General features: G+C 40.4%; 1 protein-coding gene across 4 annotated transcripts in view; it reads right to left on the bottom strand.

The window, feature by feature from the left end:
• ANKRD27 (ankyrin repeat domain 27) overlaps nucleotides 1–17551 on the bottom strand; it is a 60409-nt gene that overhangs the window by 20908 nt on the left and 21950 nt on the right. For all 4 annotated transcript variants that reach the window (XM_072117219.1, XM_072117220.1, XM_072117217.1 and 1 more), the window contains exons 4-15: nucleotides 13999–14155; nucleotides 13744–13898; nucleotides 13576–13635; nucleotides 12680–12733; nucleotides 12519–12584; nucleotides 10183–10259; nucleotides 9834–9955; nucleotides 7080–7158; nucleotides 4336–4468; nucleotides 2364–2453; nucleotides 2116–2243; nucleotides 934–1016 (exon numbers count right to left, since the gene is read on the bottom strand). In XM_072117219.1, the coding sequence (XP_071973320.1) occupies nucleotides 934–1016; nucleotides 2116–2243; nucleotides 2364–2453; nucleotides 4336–4468; nucleotides 7080–7158; nucleotides 9834–9955; nucleotides 10183–10259; nucleotides 12519–12584; nucleotides 12680–12733; nucleotides 13576–13635; nucleotides 13744–13898; nucleotides 13999–14155 (1204 nt within the window). The remainder of the gene's footprint in view (nucleotides 1–933; nucleotides 1017–2115; nucleotides 2244–2363; nucleotides 2454–4335; nucleotides 4469–7079; nucleotides 7159–9833; nucleotides 9956–10182; nucleotides 10260–12518; nucleotides 12585–12679; nucleotides 12734–13575; nucleotides 13636–13743; nucleotides 13899–13998; nucleotides 14156–17551) is intronic.

A 17551-nucleotide genomic window follows, 5' to 3' on the forward strand; every position in this document is an offset into this window, starting at 1 on the left:
TATATTTATCGGGTGTAGAGACATTTGCAGTATATGAATATATATATAGTCTGAAGATATGTATTGTATATGGATTTAGGAGATATATATATATATATATATATATATATACACACATATTCTACATACATTCTATATTCATATTTACTCTAAATCTAGTGATAAATGGTCAATTATCTTCATTACTATAGATGTTATTATATATACATAGAGTATATATATGTATACATATGGCAGTATATATATACATGTTATTATATACTATAGTATGTTATTATGCATGATATGCCTTGTACCCACTTCTCTGAGGTACAAGTGAAGTTTATTTATTGAAAAAAATAAAGATACAGGAGATAGATTTTACCTGGTTACATGATACAATGTTGCAAACTTTGTTTTGTGTAACAATCTCAGCAGGTGCAGAGGAGCTGGAAGCTGTGCTCTCTGCTGTGTGAGGCAATGGCAGGTCATGTGACCAGCCCAGCTTCAGAACGTGAGAGAGAGTGTGAAAGAGGCAGAGCTGACCCCACGCTGCTGACACAAACGTCTGACGTCAGCAGCAGCCGCCATCTTCCGTCCTGTGTCCTCTCCCAGTGGAGGGAAGGCACAGGACGGATTAAAGGGCCAGTAGTTTTTTTTAAACTGTGAAATATTAGGTCAAAATCCTTTTTCTGCTAAACCAAGCAGAATTGAAAATAACAATCAATTACACATTACATTAGATTTTAATGACCTTTCTAAATACAGATTATCCTTATTCCTGGAATACCCCTTTAACGCATCAAACAATACATTACAAGTATCATCTGACAGTTCAAATGTATTCTGTTTAAAAACAAAACACACAGCAATTTTTGTTACCGGCATGTGCTACTGGCTGAATGAGATAATGCACAGGACATCTATATCAGGTTCATAGTCAGCGTTACTTACCACAAATAGCGGCAACGTGTAGGGGGGTATATCCTCGATCATCTCGTGATAATGGAGTTACAATTGAGGTATCATTCAACTTCCTAGAGACAAGTAAAAAAAAAAAACTTAACTGATCCTTAGATACAAATATGCCTATTAAAAATAACTACAAAAGCAGATTTAAAATCTACTGAGGAATAAAATATATTAGAAGCCATAACTTGCACTACAAGGCACTGCTGAACAGAAGTAACTCAAACAGATCCTGCAATGTTTTTTACACTATACATAATGGAAGTACGATGGAAGCTCCCCCATACATGACACCTCTATGGAGAGTTACCTTCTACTCGCCTTCTGTTAATAATAATGGAAATGAACAAATTACATTATTACTTAGGACTATTAATATACGTGCAATTTCATACGTACAGATTTCAGGCAGTAAATTTAGAGTTCTTGAGGCTGGAAGCAATTACATGCCAGGAACCAGCTAGAAGCCAGCTCTATAAATAGTTTTCCTCTTCAGACCGTTCTCTCCATGTTTTTGCCTTCAGTTGTAAATATATGTGGGGAGGATTCCCAACATATACATGGAATGAAAGGCTTTATGGTTTATTAGGTCAATTTCTGCTGATAGTTTCCCTTTAAATATCTTACTGAATAAGTGAATATGTTTAATACATTCCCATGTGTATCCCCTCCCCTGCTGACATCAGGAACGAACATCAATCCCAGGCAGTGATTGGTTGCTGTCAATGTTCAGGGTGTCTCCCTATGGAGTTATGTGGACAGTTCCAACACTGGGACATAAACTGGGGACAGATTCTATACAGTGGCATCACTCAATTGTAGGCCATTATGGCCTCCCCTAAACATATACTTTTTTTTTTTTATACAGCAGTAGCACACTGATACATTGAAGTCTGGAGTCAAGGATGTTTGGAAAATCTTCCATGAGCCCTACTGGCTACCACTGTATCAAACGTTCAGCTGATACTGGGACATGAGTTGCAGGTTCTAGACCAGCACAAGAATGTTTATATTTATGCCTACTCAGCAAAAACCCTCATCACTCTTAAAATTTATCTTCAAGCCAAAGCCTAGAGAAAAGCAAAAAATGACCGGGATTTATGTTAATCCTCCTTCCTTGAGGATTCTCTTTTGACTTAAAACTACTCTAAAAATAAAAATCTTTACCCAGAAGTCAACTTGTCACAGTTATCACAGGAGCAGAGAGGATGACACATCTTTTGTACAACTTCTTCATCTGCTTCTCCTTGGTTCAGCATTTTCTCCACTTCTTCTTGATGTCCCGAGGCAATGTGCTACAATAAAATAAATGGAAAGCAGAATTACCCTAATAGAAGGTGAAGATTCAATAGAACACAATTACCATGCACTAGTACCACAGAAGCAGAAGCGTACCTCACCCATAGGCCACTCACCTGGAATAAACAGTCAATGGGGGCAGAGGAGGTGCGAGACAGCAAGTCCATTCTCCGCCATAACAGAGATTTATCACTCCCATCAGGATCCTAGAATGCAACATGGAATATTTCAATATGACAACAATAATTTCAAATTATTAATACGATTGTGTCAAAGCAAGTGATGAATCAAAACAAATGCCACATGTGTAATTTCATCCCAAATCATGGCACATTTTGCAGGTTTTGGGTCTCTTAGTCAGAAAGTTCACACCTGACTTTGGCAGGTTCTGTTACACAATGCATACCATGTTTGTTTTCTGCTATTAACGGAAGGTAAATAAAGGCCATGGGGAATGGAAAATGAATTAAAGACCTTCCATTCTTCCATTTTTAGTTTCTGTTATGCTCCTCTACACCGGGGAATTACACTGGTTATGATAATGTTGACATTAGTTGGATTATATAAAATAAATAAAATGACACTTTAAAGCTAACCATTCACCACAAATGTCATTTTTAGATGTATACAGTTTCCAATAGCCTATGCTATTAAAAATGCCTTTGTCAGCATTCTGTATTATGCCTCTATAAATCTTTATTTCCCTTCCAGCACCACGTGGTGAGCCCTAGGGATGGGCAGCTGCCGTAGCTTGTGTCTCAGTATCCTCATGAATGCTTCCTCTCCTCCACATCCAGTGTAGAAGAAGTCATCCAAGAGAGACACAGGCTACTGTGGACCTTCCGAACCACCCCCACTTTGGCACTCATTACCTGGCTCCCTGCCAGCAGCGGGTTTTATATAGTAGTGGCAATATTCAGAATGCTGACAAAGACATTTTCTTACAATCTTCGAATGTATAGGCTAGGTTGTTTGAACTTGTCACCAGCTTAAAATTACATTCTTGGTGACGTTTGCTTTAAAAGGAACCGGTCACCAGGGACCTCATTTTCACTGAAGACAGGATGCAGGAGCCTGTCACAGTTGCATTGCAAATGTCAGCCTTTTCTAAGCATTTGCGTTACAATAGAATTGTGTGTTTTGATTTACCTGGCACCCTGAAAGAATCCCCTGTGTAGTCCTAGGGGTAGGGCTTTGATTTGGATGCATTTAAAAAAAAATATGCAACTTGTCTGTGTAGATCACTCAGCTCCCATCTTTGTGCTCCTATGCAGCTACTCCCTCTCCCACTGATGTCAGCTTATCAGGCTGTGAGCTCAGTAAAGGAGCAGGAGCTGTACAGGAGCACAAAGGTGGGGGCTGAGAGCAGAGGATTTGGGTTTAAGGTAGTATAAAACACACAATTATATTGTAATGCAAATGCTTAGAAAAGACAGAAAGGCATATTTGCAATGCAAATGTATTGGGCTTCTGCAACCGGTCTTTAGTGAAAATGAGGTCCCTGATTCCCTTTAAAGGAAACCTACCACTTGAAGTGGCAGGTTTCTGATGGAAATACTGGGCACCAGCTCAGGGTGAGCTGGATACCGGAGCTTATTTTTGTTAGTGTTTTAAACCGCGGTATCGCAGTTTAAAACACTTTTTAAACTTTATAGCCGGCGCAGGAAGGACGCGCTTGGCGCTTACCATGCGTGCGGCTCTCCTTCACTTCCTATGTAGCCGCGTGCACGGTCGCGCGCATGGTAAGCGCCAAGCGCATACCTCCCTGCGCCGGCTATAAAGTTTAAAAAGTGTTTTAAACCGCGCTACCGCGGTTTAAAACACTAACAAAAATAATCTCCGGCACCAGCTCACCCTGAGCTGGTGCCCGGTATTTCCATCAGAAACCTGCCACTTCAAGTGGTAGGTTTCCTTTAATTCTTTGTTACTTCGTTTAAGCTCATCCTCACTGTAGTTATGCTGGATTAAAAAAACAGGACCTCATTACTCTAGAGATCATGCATTTATTATCCACTTCTAATCTGTTAGAAGATACCTATAAGGTGAAGTAATTTTTACAGTTTCTCTCACATCAATCATCTTACTCACTGCAGCTGCTTGGGTAAGATTTCCTTGGCGGATATATTCAACAGCGGCCTCCACGGATGTCAAACAATAACCCAGTTCATCCTTGGTTGTGCTGCAGAATCTAAAATTCTTTATGTAACTAAGGTTTGCCATCCTTGGGGTGGAGAATAAAAACAAGAAATTGTAGTTATAGGTAATGCTCGCTGTTAAGGAGAAAGGATAAGAGTGGTCAGTGTAACAACTAGCCCCAGTATTCAGAGGATAAAATTATAAAAATAAATGGAGAATTGTCCTACTGTACCATCAGTCTTTTTCAAAAACACCATTTCATTTATGGGATGTAAATCATAGCAGCAATATCAATAAGGTAGCAAACATGGCAATAAAACACAAAACTAACCATAAAAAAGTAAACATGCAGTACTCATAATTCACTAAATGGATTACATATGGTGGATCCGGGACCAGCCTACACCAGCTTTAACGGAACACTTCATGCAAGAGAAATCAATAAACACAAATGATGCTAGGTTCCTGTAGTAAAATAAGATGCACTTAGCGGTTTTCTTTGCATACAGCTGGTCATACATTCGTAAATCATTCCCATAATTCGTTTGGCTGTTGAGGATTCCCTAAAGACAGGCATGTTATCTTGTTGTCCACTTTCAGCAAATAATTGAAACAATTGTCCAATATACTTTCTGTACCAATTCCTTACAGTGGTCAAGATCTCTGCTTGCTGTAGTTCTATAGAAAGCTTCACCGTTTACTTCAAGGGTTCTCAACCTTTCTAATGCTGTGACCCCGCAACACAGTTCCTCATGTTGCCGTGACCCCAAACCATGTACAAGAATATTGTATTTGTGCCAAAAAATGCTATAAAATCGTGGCCCCGATGGCTTTAGGCGACCCCTGTGTTTTGATCGTTCGACCCCCACCAGAGTCGTGACCCACAGGTTGAGAACCACTGGTTTACTTCCAGTGGACAGAAATCTGACCATGGTCACACAGGTGCACAGCTCTGATTACTCGCGGTGATACTAACGGCACAACAAGACCATGGACAGATTTCTATCCACTGAAAGTAAAGTTAGAAGCTTTCTATAGAATGACAGCAAGCAGAGATCTAGAAAACCGCAAGGAATTGATACAGAAAGTATATTGGAAAATTGTCAATTATTTGCTGAAGGTGGACAACCCCTGTAAGCCGGTTTGATTTCACATGAACTAGTACAGCAGAAGCTCATAGCTGGTATCTAAATGGAAAATAACATGACATTCTCCACTCTTCCCTTCTACATGGCCGAGTTCCCTGGCTTAGGGAAAAACAAATCTGATAAATGGCAGTCTGACTGCTGGGTCCGCCAACAGAAGTAATGGCAGGTTGAAAGGTGACCTTCTGCTCCATGTCCAAGCATAAAAATGTTGCCATCTCAGGCGCTCACAAGCAGATTGAACAAGAGTGGTACAGACCGCCAAGCTCCGTGCTCTGTAATGTGTGGGATCTGCATATGGTGCAAGTTAACAATGTTCAAAAATCTTTACTGTAGGTGCAAGAGCAGCTACAAAAGTAGTTATGGAGACCGGTGAACGATGGTAATTAGTCCCATTGAGAGTCAGAAAAAAAAAAAATATTACTATAGGCATCCAAGACATCCATTTAAAGTACACCCATAGCATTAAAAACCTGACTAGTCAACGTGGGAGATTTGGATGGTGTCGTTTTTGCTATAGTTAATGCTTAAAGGGAAGCTGTCACCAGGAGACCCCTTTTTTGCAACCCCCCCCTGTCCTCATAGAGCATTGCACATACACTGCCGAAAGAATAAAGGAGGAGGGCGGGTGAGGGAGTATACTTTTGAAAATCTCACACACGGAGGAGCGGTTTTCCAAGGGTGGGGGGAAACTACTCCTCTTCAGCTCCGCCCAGGGGGCAACTAGACTAGTTACACAGTACATGTAATTGAAAGGTAATATACAAGATATCTTTTGTTCTGTAATACAGATTTCTTCATAAAAAAAATGTTTAGCAGTGTATGTGTGATGCTCTAGGAGGACAGGGGGGTTGCAAAAAAAGGGGTCTCCTGGTGACAGGTTCCCTTTAAAGGCTTGTTAAAAATCGATTTAGTTACATATTTTATTGGATTTTTCAAAAATCATTATTTGTTAATATTACAATTCTACTGTTTTGTTGCCCTTGGGTCTGAAGGAAGCTGGGATAACCTGATCCCTGACCTCCTCCCACACTTCTCTGTACACAGATAATACCCTGCTGGCCATTAGATCACCACTAGCAGGGAACTGTATACAGGGGATTAGTGGAAGGACACAGGACACGTCCTCATATTATGCTCCTCTCCTGCATCAGACAACTGTAAATCTGTGACATGGGCGTTATGTGATTTCATGGTAACGTCTGAACACATAGCCCACAACACTCCTTTTGTGCAGTTTTCAGCATGACAGAACTGAGGTATTGGTGGACAGTGTCAAACACAACTCATGAGATATGTTGCAATGATGTAAATCTAATTAATTTCTAGTTAACCATTTCAATTTGCTAAACACACAGGCTATAAAATCACTTTCCCTTGTAGTCAGGTACCCAACCATAGTACAATACATTTCATACCAGGGAAGAAATACAATGGATTTTTGTAATAGATCAAAAAAGTGCTTTAGCTATATGCAAATCCAGGCCTTTATAGCTTTGTTTTCAATCCTTCAAAGCAAAACATGCTGAAAAGCAGCCACTGATTACCTACCAATTCGGAATCTCAGTTTTCACAAGCAAGTAGAGTAGCACAGACAGAAGATCATCAGCGCACATTGTCTCCATGTTCACTAAAAAACAAAAAACAGAAGGAAACTGAAGTCATTCACTAGCCTGAACGCTATAACAAGTGTTTAACCCCTTCACGACAGCCATGCAGCTATAGACGTTCTATTTACACACAGGAGATATGACCGTTTGAAGTGAGCCCCCCTCCAGCCTGCCAGCTGAAGGCAGAATGCAGGAGGAGCTGCAAAGGCACTTTCAAAAAGTACATGCACCCTCTGCCTCTGTCCCCGATTGAATAACGCTCCAAATGTATAACATATTTTGGTATAGATTTATAAAATTTGTGGGCTCATTGCTGGTGAGACTGATATGCAGCTGCAGTGTAACAACATCTTCTGAAGCAAGAGCATAGAGGGCTTCTACAACACGCCCATAGCCCTTCTAGAAGTTGATTTTAGAAAAAAGGGGCAATGGATAACAAATCTGAGAATATTACAACAGTCACAGTGCCTAGTTCTATAAGTAAGTTCCCCGATTTATCATGCTTAATTGTGATGGTACATTTTCTTTCAAGATGAGTACAAAACTGCAAAAATTGACCTGGACATTCAGACACAAATAACCCTTGGTCACGAAGGGGTTGTCCATGATTAGCTTCCATTCATTTCATCCATAGAAGCGGAATAGCCTCTGCTGTACATGCTGTGCAGAGCTGTCTATTCCTGCTGAAAACAGTCATATGACCAATTCTAACATGCTAAAGATGCAGCTGTGTGACAAAATCCAATGGTGCAGCCCATGGTTTAAGGATCCGGTACTGGTTGAATTGCACATCAATTTTTGAATAGGAGAGGTATGAAATGGAGATATACAAGTGACCCTCCTGTGACAACCCCCCCCCCCCACTCAGAGGTCACGAGGTTCACTAGAGAGCCTTAGAATTTAGTACATAAAACCTCGCCCACGTAAGCAAGATGGTGCTTTTGCATTAAATTCCACTCCGCATCTAATGTTTGCGTGAGTGCAAGAGATAGAAATCACCTATACTTTACTTATTAATGTATAATAAGAACGCAAAAGGCGCCTGTCTACATAAATACCTCACACAATCTCTTCGTAAACCTAAGTTCTTAAGGCTCCAAGCAGAGACTTATTAAGTTGTAAAGATTTAATATACGCTTGTACAGTGCAGACATAAAACATACAGTTGTCAGATAAATGAACAAAAATGGTTACAAGAGCATACATTCAATACATACATAAACAATTATGAAATTAAAAAGGGATAATAACGAATAGCCATACTATCGATGCTATTGTTACTTGTGCTATGGAACTCAGCAAAATGGAATTTCGGACAGCCTATCCGCAGGATAATTGAGTCTCAAATTCACTGACAACAAACATTTGAGTAGCCCAGTAATTTATGCAGCATGGATTTTATTCCCACCCTCTGGCTCATGACAATCACTGAAAAAGGATTGTTCCCCTGCTAATGTCAAGTGTACTGCCCATCAGTGAGGTTCATTTAGTAAGTCGATTGTTATTATAACTAACAAAATACTTCACAGAGGATTGATGCAACCATCTTCAACCGACTGCATACCTCATTCCAGAATTGGGGGTATATGTATTATAAGAGGGTTATGTGATCTAAAGGGGTTCCCGGAAAGATATAGTCCTTAGAGTCAAAAGAAATGTTGAACAATCCCCCCTGACCCTATCCGGTTAGCGGGGGCTCATAACTATGGGTTATGAGCTACAGTTATTTAGAAATATATACTTTTCCCTGTGTTTGTTGATTTCTTTGTCCAATTTTTATGGCTAAATCCACAGGACAGGCATGAGAACATACAGCCAGTATGAAAGATATAAGCTAATTAGTAGAAGGTAAAAAATTGACATGTACTCCTTGGGACGTGTGAACTTATTTACTCTCCATACAACTCTTAATGCAGCTTTTGTGGTTTGGTACCCCGTGATGCGCAGGTCTTCCCTTCCTCCTTGTGCATGGAAAACTTATTATCAGATATGAGCACCATACAGTCTTTTGACAGGTTGTAATAGTGAACCACTATTTTGAATATTTTCAATCAAAATAGATAACAAGTTCAACTTGACTTTCATATAGAATAACAATGGCACTCATCAAGTGTCTTCTGCTTATTTTCTTTTATTGTAGTTCCATACTTTCAAGCAATAACCTGGGAATATAAGGAATATCAAAAAGGAGAGAGTATGTGTGCATGTGAGTGACCCCCTTGGACCATGGGTGGTCTTCGGGGCTTCTCATTGCAAGTGCCAGATTGAACAGCCACTCAGACAAAGTCACTTTGCCACCCATGCCCTGGTCCCACCAAAAGAGTCCACCACAACTAGAAAAAAACTGATTCAAACTGATTCATCTTATGTGGGTAATGGAAGTCAGTTAACCTAATTTTTATAATATACAACATTTCCATGTAGGTGTAAGTGGGCCTCCAGAACCAATTGGCACTAGGCCCTCCAGTCCAACCTGCCGCACATCTACAGAGAGAAAATGGCCACTGGACTCTAGTGAGCACTTCCTGTTAATCCGTTGAAGGTCAGGCCATAAATAATAAATCCTGAAAATCCTATTTACGATGGGTTCACAGAGGGGTTTTAGGAAAACCACTGCCCTACTCCTGCACAGAAATGCTACTATTCTTAACCCCCGTGTCTCAGTAGTGTGAGGCACAGTCATAACACCTCGTACCTCTCTGGCTGGGAGAATGCATGATAGTCTGCACCACTTTCTTCAGGCAGAGCAGCTTTTGTTGAGGGGAAGTGCAACGGTTCAGCTGAGCCAAGACTCGCTTAGCACGAGGAATATTAATACTGTAGAAGATATGAAACATCAAATACCAGTTAACACCCTCCATGCAACATATTTAAAACACTTAGGGTTACAATATGGAAAGGGAGCGTACAGTCTTGGAATATATTGTTACAATGCAGATCAAATTAAAAAAAAAAAAAAAAAAAACAAAACACACAGCTACTGTAGATCTGGATTTACTTCTCCTTGTGTCACCTCGGCTGCCTTTATAAGAGCTCCTCCTTACCTGAACTCAGTCTTAACTCCTATATCCTTCTGCTGTAGGTCTTGAAGGCTTCTTGTAATCTTGTTAAATGTTGCATCCTGACAATTAAACCCAGACCAATAATTACCGAGAGAGGAAAAAAAAAAAAAAAAAAACCGTTGTGTTCTATTCAGTCGTTCTTACCACATCTTACAAGGTTTTGTTTAGCAAAAACAAGTGCACTGCCATGTAACATATGGAATAAAACATATCATAGTTAACTCACCCTCCTTAGGGTGATGCCACATGTGGCATTTTTGGACAGTTATTGGACTGTTTTTAAACAAATTGAAAATGCATGCGTTTCAAAACAGACATGTTTTCAGTTTGTTTAAAACCGGCAGCACCCTTATACTTATGGTGCACCAAAGAAACTACTAAATGACAGACTTCTGCAGCAGTAACATTGTAAAGACATCTTAAGGAGTTATAACATCACTAGTTGATAATTGGAGGAACTGCACAGCACTGATTAACAGGGAAACACTGAAGCAGTCTCAAGGACACGATTTCCCATACAAACAGTTTGCAGGTTAAAAGTGTTTTCCCACAATAAAAAATTCTCAAATTTCAATCCCCTTTACACAAAGATAAATTTAACCCCTTACTTTACAATTGTTTTACATTGCTGTTTTAACTCCTATCACTCAGTGATGGTCAGTGTAAAATTCCAGAGTGTGGGCAGTGACTCTCTCAGCAGACACATTGTGATCCCTCTAGTTCTGTGGGGTGACAATGTGGTTACATTATCAGGGTACAGGTGTATAAACACCTTTATCTGGCTTCTGACATTGTACGGACACAGAGAGAGGAGACAGATGCTTGGCTGACAGACAGGCAGGAAGTGATCAGTGAGAGTGTGAGCTCCGTGTAGGGGGCGTGGCTACAGGCTCTTGGCAGAGAGACCAATCTCAGCAACCACAGAGTCACACAGAAATCCAAGATGGCAGCCACCCGACCCAAAGTCAGAAGATACAGGGTTGTGTCTAGGGGCAACTGAAATTGTGTATACCAGGACTGATAGACAGGTTGGAATTATATGTTAAATGATGTATTTTTTGTTAATAACAGTGAATTAGAGAATGTGTTATTTTGCTATCCTGAGTACATATAAGAAACTTGTCTTTGTGGGAATACTCCTTTAAAGGCGTCTGGTTAAGACTTTCCACAACACTACATAGGGCTTCATATTAGGCTGGCCATAAACCACAGGATGGGGACTCTCGATTGTCCACATTGGCAGATGTTAGAGATGATGAATATTTAAATGTAGTGCCATAGAAGAGCGTGTAGTTCTTTACGCGGATGACCTCTTAGGAGATATGTACAGTTCCATGAACCGTCAATACAAATTTTCACAGAATACGGCAGAGACTCTGGTCTCAAAAAATCAACTTGGACAAGTCTGTCTTTCTCCCTGTGGATGGGCTTAACCTGGATGCAACACTTGACTCATTTTCCATTTCAAATTTCAGGGGGTGGTGGTGTCTAGCAGATCCCAAGACTATGTACAGAATAATCTGCGCCCATTGGTGGATCGCTTCCAGGTCAAAGTGAATACCTGGTGCAAGCTGCCATTGTCAGAGGTAGGCAGGTGTAATCTTATTAAAATAGTACTAGTGTCACAGTTCCTTTACGTCAGCCACAACCAGTTAAACTGGAGTCCCTTTGGAGAGGCAAGGAGGCTGGGGTCTTGTAGTCCCAAACCCCTGGGCTTATTTTATGGCATCACAGCTGAAACATTTTCAGGGATGGGGTACTAGAGAGGGACTTGTCAAAAAGTACTGGATCTCATCTTTAAGGTATATTTAATATGATTGGAGGCAACCCCGCAGATTTGCCCGTTGGGTGATGATATAGTCATAACACCTAAAGTAATCGAGGCAGGCCTATAATGTTATCTGGACCGAAAGCTAAAACCAGCCAAGTGGATTCAACCCCTAGCTCTACTAAAGAGCTGAAGGAACGCCTTAATGATGTAATTAGATTAGAAAAAGGAGTAAATAATAAAAGAAAAAAGCCTTGAAAAAGTTTGACAACATATAGGGTTCTTGGATTGCTACACCAGATGAGAGATGATGATGAAGAAGAAGAAGAAGATTGGGTAGTTGAAAATGTCTAAACCTTTTGCTCTGAAGAGAAACAAGCCATTCCAGAGCTGTCTGAAACAAATACCAATTTGGCCAAGCATACAATAGAAAATATAAAAGAAGGGTTGGGAGAGATGGCTGCTGTCTGACAACTGATGCATGTGACATCCTTAAAAATCTCTAAGGAAATCAGAAAAGAGCAACAAAGTCCTGAGTCTTGTTACCCACCTCACTTGCCTCAATGGTCCCCACTTGCTTGAAGATTAGATCATAAATACCATGGTGAACATACATCTGCATAGACAGAGAGAGTCAATGATAACGGAAAACACTTATCTGTGTATAACAGGTGTAGAGTCTCAAATACAGGTCCAGAAAAATCACTTTACCTCTACTGCTTGCTTCATTAAATTCATCTGTGTTTCTTGCTTTGCAATCGTTCTCTGCAACATAAGTAACAGCCTTAACAGTAGTGGTGGTGTGCCATACAATCAAGTCATACAATGTGTTTTTCCAGCATAGTGTATTAGACATCTATTGTTCTTTGTAGTTCTAATACAGTTCTGTAAGTGTGAAGGAGTGTGAAGGATGTTGTTTGTTGAGCAGGGGGGAGGGTGAAGCAGTGTAACTACCTGTGAAGCGGCAGCACAGATGGGCTCTAATAACACCCCCAGGAGCCCTTTTGAGGCATTAGCATAATTTTGTTGATAAAGTTGATTTTAGAAGGAAGGAGGTCATGGATAAATTTAAGAAATACCGCATTCACGGCACCTGGATCTATGGGCAAGTGTTTCTAGTTTATCATGCTCGATTTTGATGGTAGATTTCCACCCTTATGCTTTATCCCGATCTGGTCTTACCCAGCTATGAATCATGAAAACAGTGCCCCAGAGAACTCCATATAAATGAAGCATTAAAGCGCCCAGTAGTCTGAGACTACTGAAGATAGGTAACAGGGTCATTTGGGATAGCTATCTACTTTCAAGTGATCATGAGAACAAGATTCACATACCCTTTAATTGATAGAGTGGCAAGTTAATTATGTGCCACGCAATTCTATAGGACTGACAGAAATAGACAAGTGTTGTGCTAGTCTATCTCCAGCAATCTCAGAGAATGAATGGAGTAGCAGGATGCATGCACAACCCCAATTCCTTGTGAATGGTAGTGGCCCAGAGGTTTGTTTCTAATGATCCAATTGCTAGCCTCTATTCTGCAGAAATTAAAATTCTACAAAAAAAAACTAAAACAAATAACCTTAACGGCAAGAAGTAGAAAAGCTTACCAAATGAGAATCTCGTAGTAAATGTTGAAGACATTTTGTATAAAGAGTACTGACCGAATCCTAGAAAATAAAATATTCTTTGTGAAATATAATTGCACAAAGCACATTCAATAAAGCTAGCTCTGACAGCAACATAACCCACTGCATTCAACAAAATGGAAAACTCACTATGTAATGTCGAAGATTCTTTCTCTCATGTATTTTAAATGTGCTGCGGTAAGAAGTGATGCTTTTGTCAAATTTATCCACATGTTTTCCTAGGAATTCCTTAACATCTTCAATGTTCTTTAAAGTGCATGTAGTGGACGGAACCGAAACTTCTTCTAGAATACACAAATGCAGCAATCATAAAACAGATCTTGGGGCGTCCCATTAAAATTTCTAAGGAGTCCCCGGAAAAAGAAAATAATTCAGCAATTATACCTAGATTCTCATCTTGTTCTAAAGGTCGAGAAATACACAAAATACTGAAACTTTCTTCTCTTTCATTGTAGAAAGTCTCCTCAAATAGAACGGATACAGAGAGATGATATCCAAAACCTGCTCCCAGTTTAACCAGATTTCCCTGAATGAAAACCTCCTGAAAAACATTAGAAATGGGAAAATAAATAGTCATGATCAGAAAATCTAGCTTAGCTTTCAAGGAAATCTACTATCAGGATCATGGATTATAAAACAAATACACTAACATGCTGGTGTGTGCCGCCTTTATCAGGATCTGCTCTTCTTTTAGCCTTTTATGCCCCCTTTTTTTGCCGCGGGGGGAGGAGAGGGAGAAAAAAAAAAAAAAAAAAAAAAAAAAAAAAGGCCATCAGCGGACAGGGAACCACTATATTGATTTTATTTGGTATAGCCAGGGCTTATCCCTACCTGAGTTTTTCTCCCTTCGGGCGTATTGTGTTTTCTCATACTGTTCCACTTTGCGACATAGGGCCTCCCAGTGACTTATGTTTGGTGGAGTCGTGTTTTTCCAGCTTTTAGCTATAACAACTTTTGCTATTAGGGAGAGTCTACAAATCGCTTCTATTTGGGGTTTCCTCAGAGCTGGATATAGTTTTCGGCTAATTACATTAAGCACTAATATCTCTACTGAGGCTTCTATAGAAATGTCAACTCGGTCTTCTATTTTTTGATGTACCGCTGCCCAAAAAGGGCCAATCTGCGGGCAGCTCCATACCATATGATAGAACCCCGCATCAGCGGCGCCGCATCGCCAACAACGTGCGGTGCCTTGCTTCCCCATTTTAGCTATTTTCCGGGGTGTGTAATATAAACGATGGAGATAATTAAAATACACCATCCTGTGATTCATAGTTATAGACGCGTGGTTAATATTATGAAAGGCACATTGCCATTGCTCATTAGTCATATCCCCCACTTCTGATTCCCAGTGCCCTTGTGCTTTGAATTTCATATTCCGTGTATTTTCACTATTTAACATGTTATATATTTTAGATACCGTATATTTACCCGTCCAATTAACCCAAATCTTATCTATCAACGTGTCTTCTTCAATTGTGAAAAAAACTTTACTCGTGGATCCCCTGTATGCATCCATGATTTGTATATAGTGTAAATAGTGTTTGTTATCAATCCCATAATCTCTTTGTAGTTCTATATATGGTATCAACTTGCCATTTGTGAATATTTGTGCCACCTTAGTTATCCCCAAATTGCACCAAAAATTCCCTGTGTCCTGTGCTTTCCAAAACTCTCTAATGTTTAAGTTATACCATAAGGGGGTAGATTCTATCGCTCCTTTTATTTGCCCTACTTTCCTTAGTGTTCTCCATGTTTCATTGAGCATATTACAAAAAGGATTTTTCCGAAATTCCCCGGTACCCCACTGGCCTGACTCTAATACTTCCATCCATTGTCCCAATCCACTGGCTTTACCTACTATTTCCTTCATCACGTCAGTGTCCTTCCATCTAGACAAGAAGCATATTTTGGATGCTAGGAAGTAAAGTCTGAAATTGGGGATAGACAGACCCCCTTCCTTATATTTTTTGTATAAATAGTCCAACTTGATTCTTAAATGCTTGCGTCCCCATATTAGTTCATTTATGAGTCTTTCTATTAGATGAAAGAACTTATCGTGGATCCATACCGGGGAGGCCGACAATACATACAACAGCTGTGGTAGCATAATCATTTTAAGAAGGCCCACCCTATCTGCTCTGGACAATGGCAGCTTGGTCCATATCGCTACTTTGCCCCTTAGTTTGTTTATAACAGGAACGACGTTAAGCCTAGCATAATCCTCTATCTTGGTTGAGACCTTAAGGCCTAGATATTCCATTTCTTGTTCAGGTGAAATGATAGTTATGGGTCCATGTCTTATTGGGGGGGTATGACCGAGGGGTAGGAGCATGGTCTTATCCCAGTTGATGGCCAGCCCAGATTTCCCACCGAATTCCTGGACCACTCGCATCACCTCAGGGATGGAGACTTCAAGATTCTTCAAACACAATAGTATGTCATCTGCATATAATATAATTTTGTCAGTGGGGTCCCCACCCTCAAATCCTCGTATGTTCTTATCTTCCCTTATAAGTGACGCAAGTGGCTCCAAAAATAAATTAAACAGCATAGGAGAGAGGGGACACCCTTGTCTTGTGCCCCTCTCTAACCTAATCTGCTCGGACCATCTGCCATTGACATCAATTCTGGCGGTAGGATTCCTATATAATAGTTTTGTCCATGACAGAAAACTCTCACCAAAACAATATCTACCCAGCACCCCCCATAGAAACGACCACTCCACCCTGTCAAAGGCCTTTGAGGCATCCAGTGACAGGATGGAGTGGTCGCCCCCGGGTTCGCATCGTTGAATATTTATAAACAGCCTGTCAAAGTTGTTAACCGACCTCCCCGGCATGAACCCACTCTGGTCTCGGTGTATCAAGTCACCAATCACTCTCTGTAATCTGAGGGCTAAGGCTTTCGCCAGAATCTTAATGTCTGTGTTCAACAGTGATATAGGTCTGTAGGAATCGCAATATAGCGGGTTTTTATAATTATAAATTATAATAGCTTCTCTCATTGAACTCGAGAGAGAGTTCTCATCCCTAGCTTTATTCAAGACCCCCATTAACATAGGGAGGAGAACATCGCCGTATCTTCTATATATTTCAAAGGGGAGTCCGTCAGATCCTGGACTGGTGTTTCCCTGAATGGAACTGCCACCTTTAATTCTTCGACCGTCAGTGGGGACTCTAGTACCTGTATCTGTTCCTCCGTTAATTTAGGAAGTTTAATTCAGTCAAGGTATCTATTAACATCCACCTCTCCAACTCCCTCCTGAGATCTATACAGATCTGCGTAGTATCTCTCAAAGGTGTGTCTGATCTGTCCCTCATCGGCTAAGATGTCGCCTATTGTGTCCTGGATCTGTTGAATCTTGTTACCCCTACCTGGTTCCGAAATAAGCTCCGAGAGAAATTTACCTGGCTTACCTGACATACAGAATTGATTCTTACCCCTGAAAAAAATTGCTTGTTGTGCTTTGTGTGTTAAAAATTCATCGTATTCCTGTTTCAGTGTATTTAATTGTTGACTATTGTGTGGTGTAGGATGCTCACGATGTAGGTGTTCTAAATGTTGGATATCGCTCTTTAATCCCAACTCCTTTTTATTATATAAGGCTTTAGTGCTTTTGATTTCCCTATGCCACCAACCCCTGATGCATCCCTTCAAGGTATCCCATACAATGCCGATATTTGCTGTGTCCACATTGTGTTGCCAAAATTCAAGTAATTCATTAATAAAAAGTTCATCTCTCGTGGTAATAATTGCCAGCCAATGGGGGTTTAATCTAAAAGGCCTTCTCCAGCTATCCAACTTGCTCTGGAGCAAGACCAAGGAGTTAAAACGCTGCAAATTTTGCAGAGGGGCAAGAATCCGACATGACCAGAACACATGGAAGAAAGATCCTTCCTCCTCTCCACATCTCCAGCACGTAGGAGGTACCAAC

Source organism: Engystomops pustulosus, chromosome 7 (assembly GCF_040894005.1).
Source record: "Engystomops pustulosus chromosome 7, aEngPut4.maternal, whole genome shotgun sequence".
NCBI classification, from domain to species: domain Eukaryota; kingdom Metazoa; phylum Chordata; class Amphibia; order Anura; family Leptodactylidae; genus Engystomops; species Engystomops pustulosus.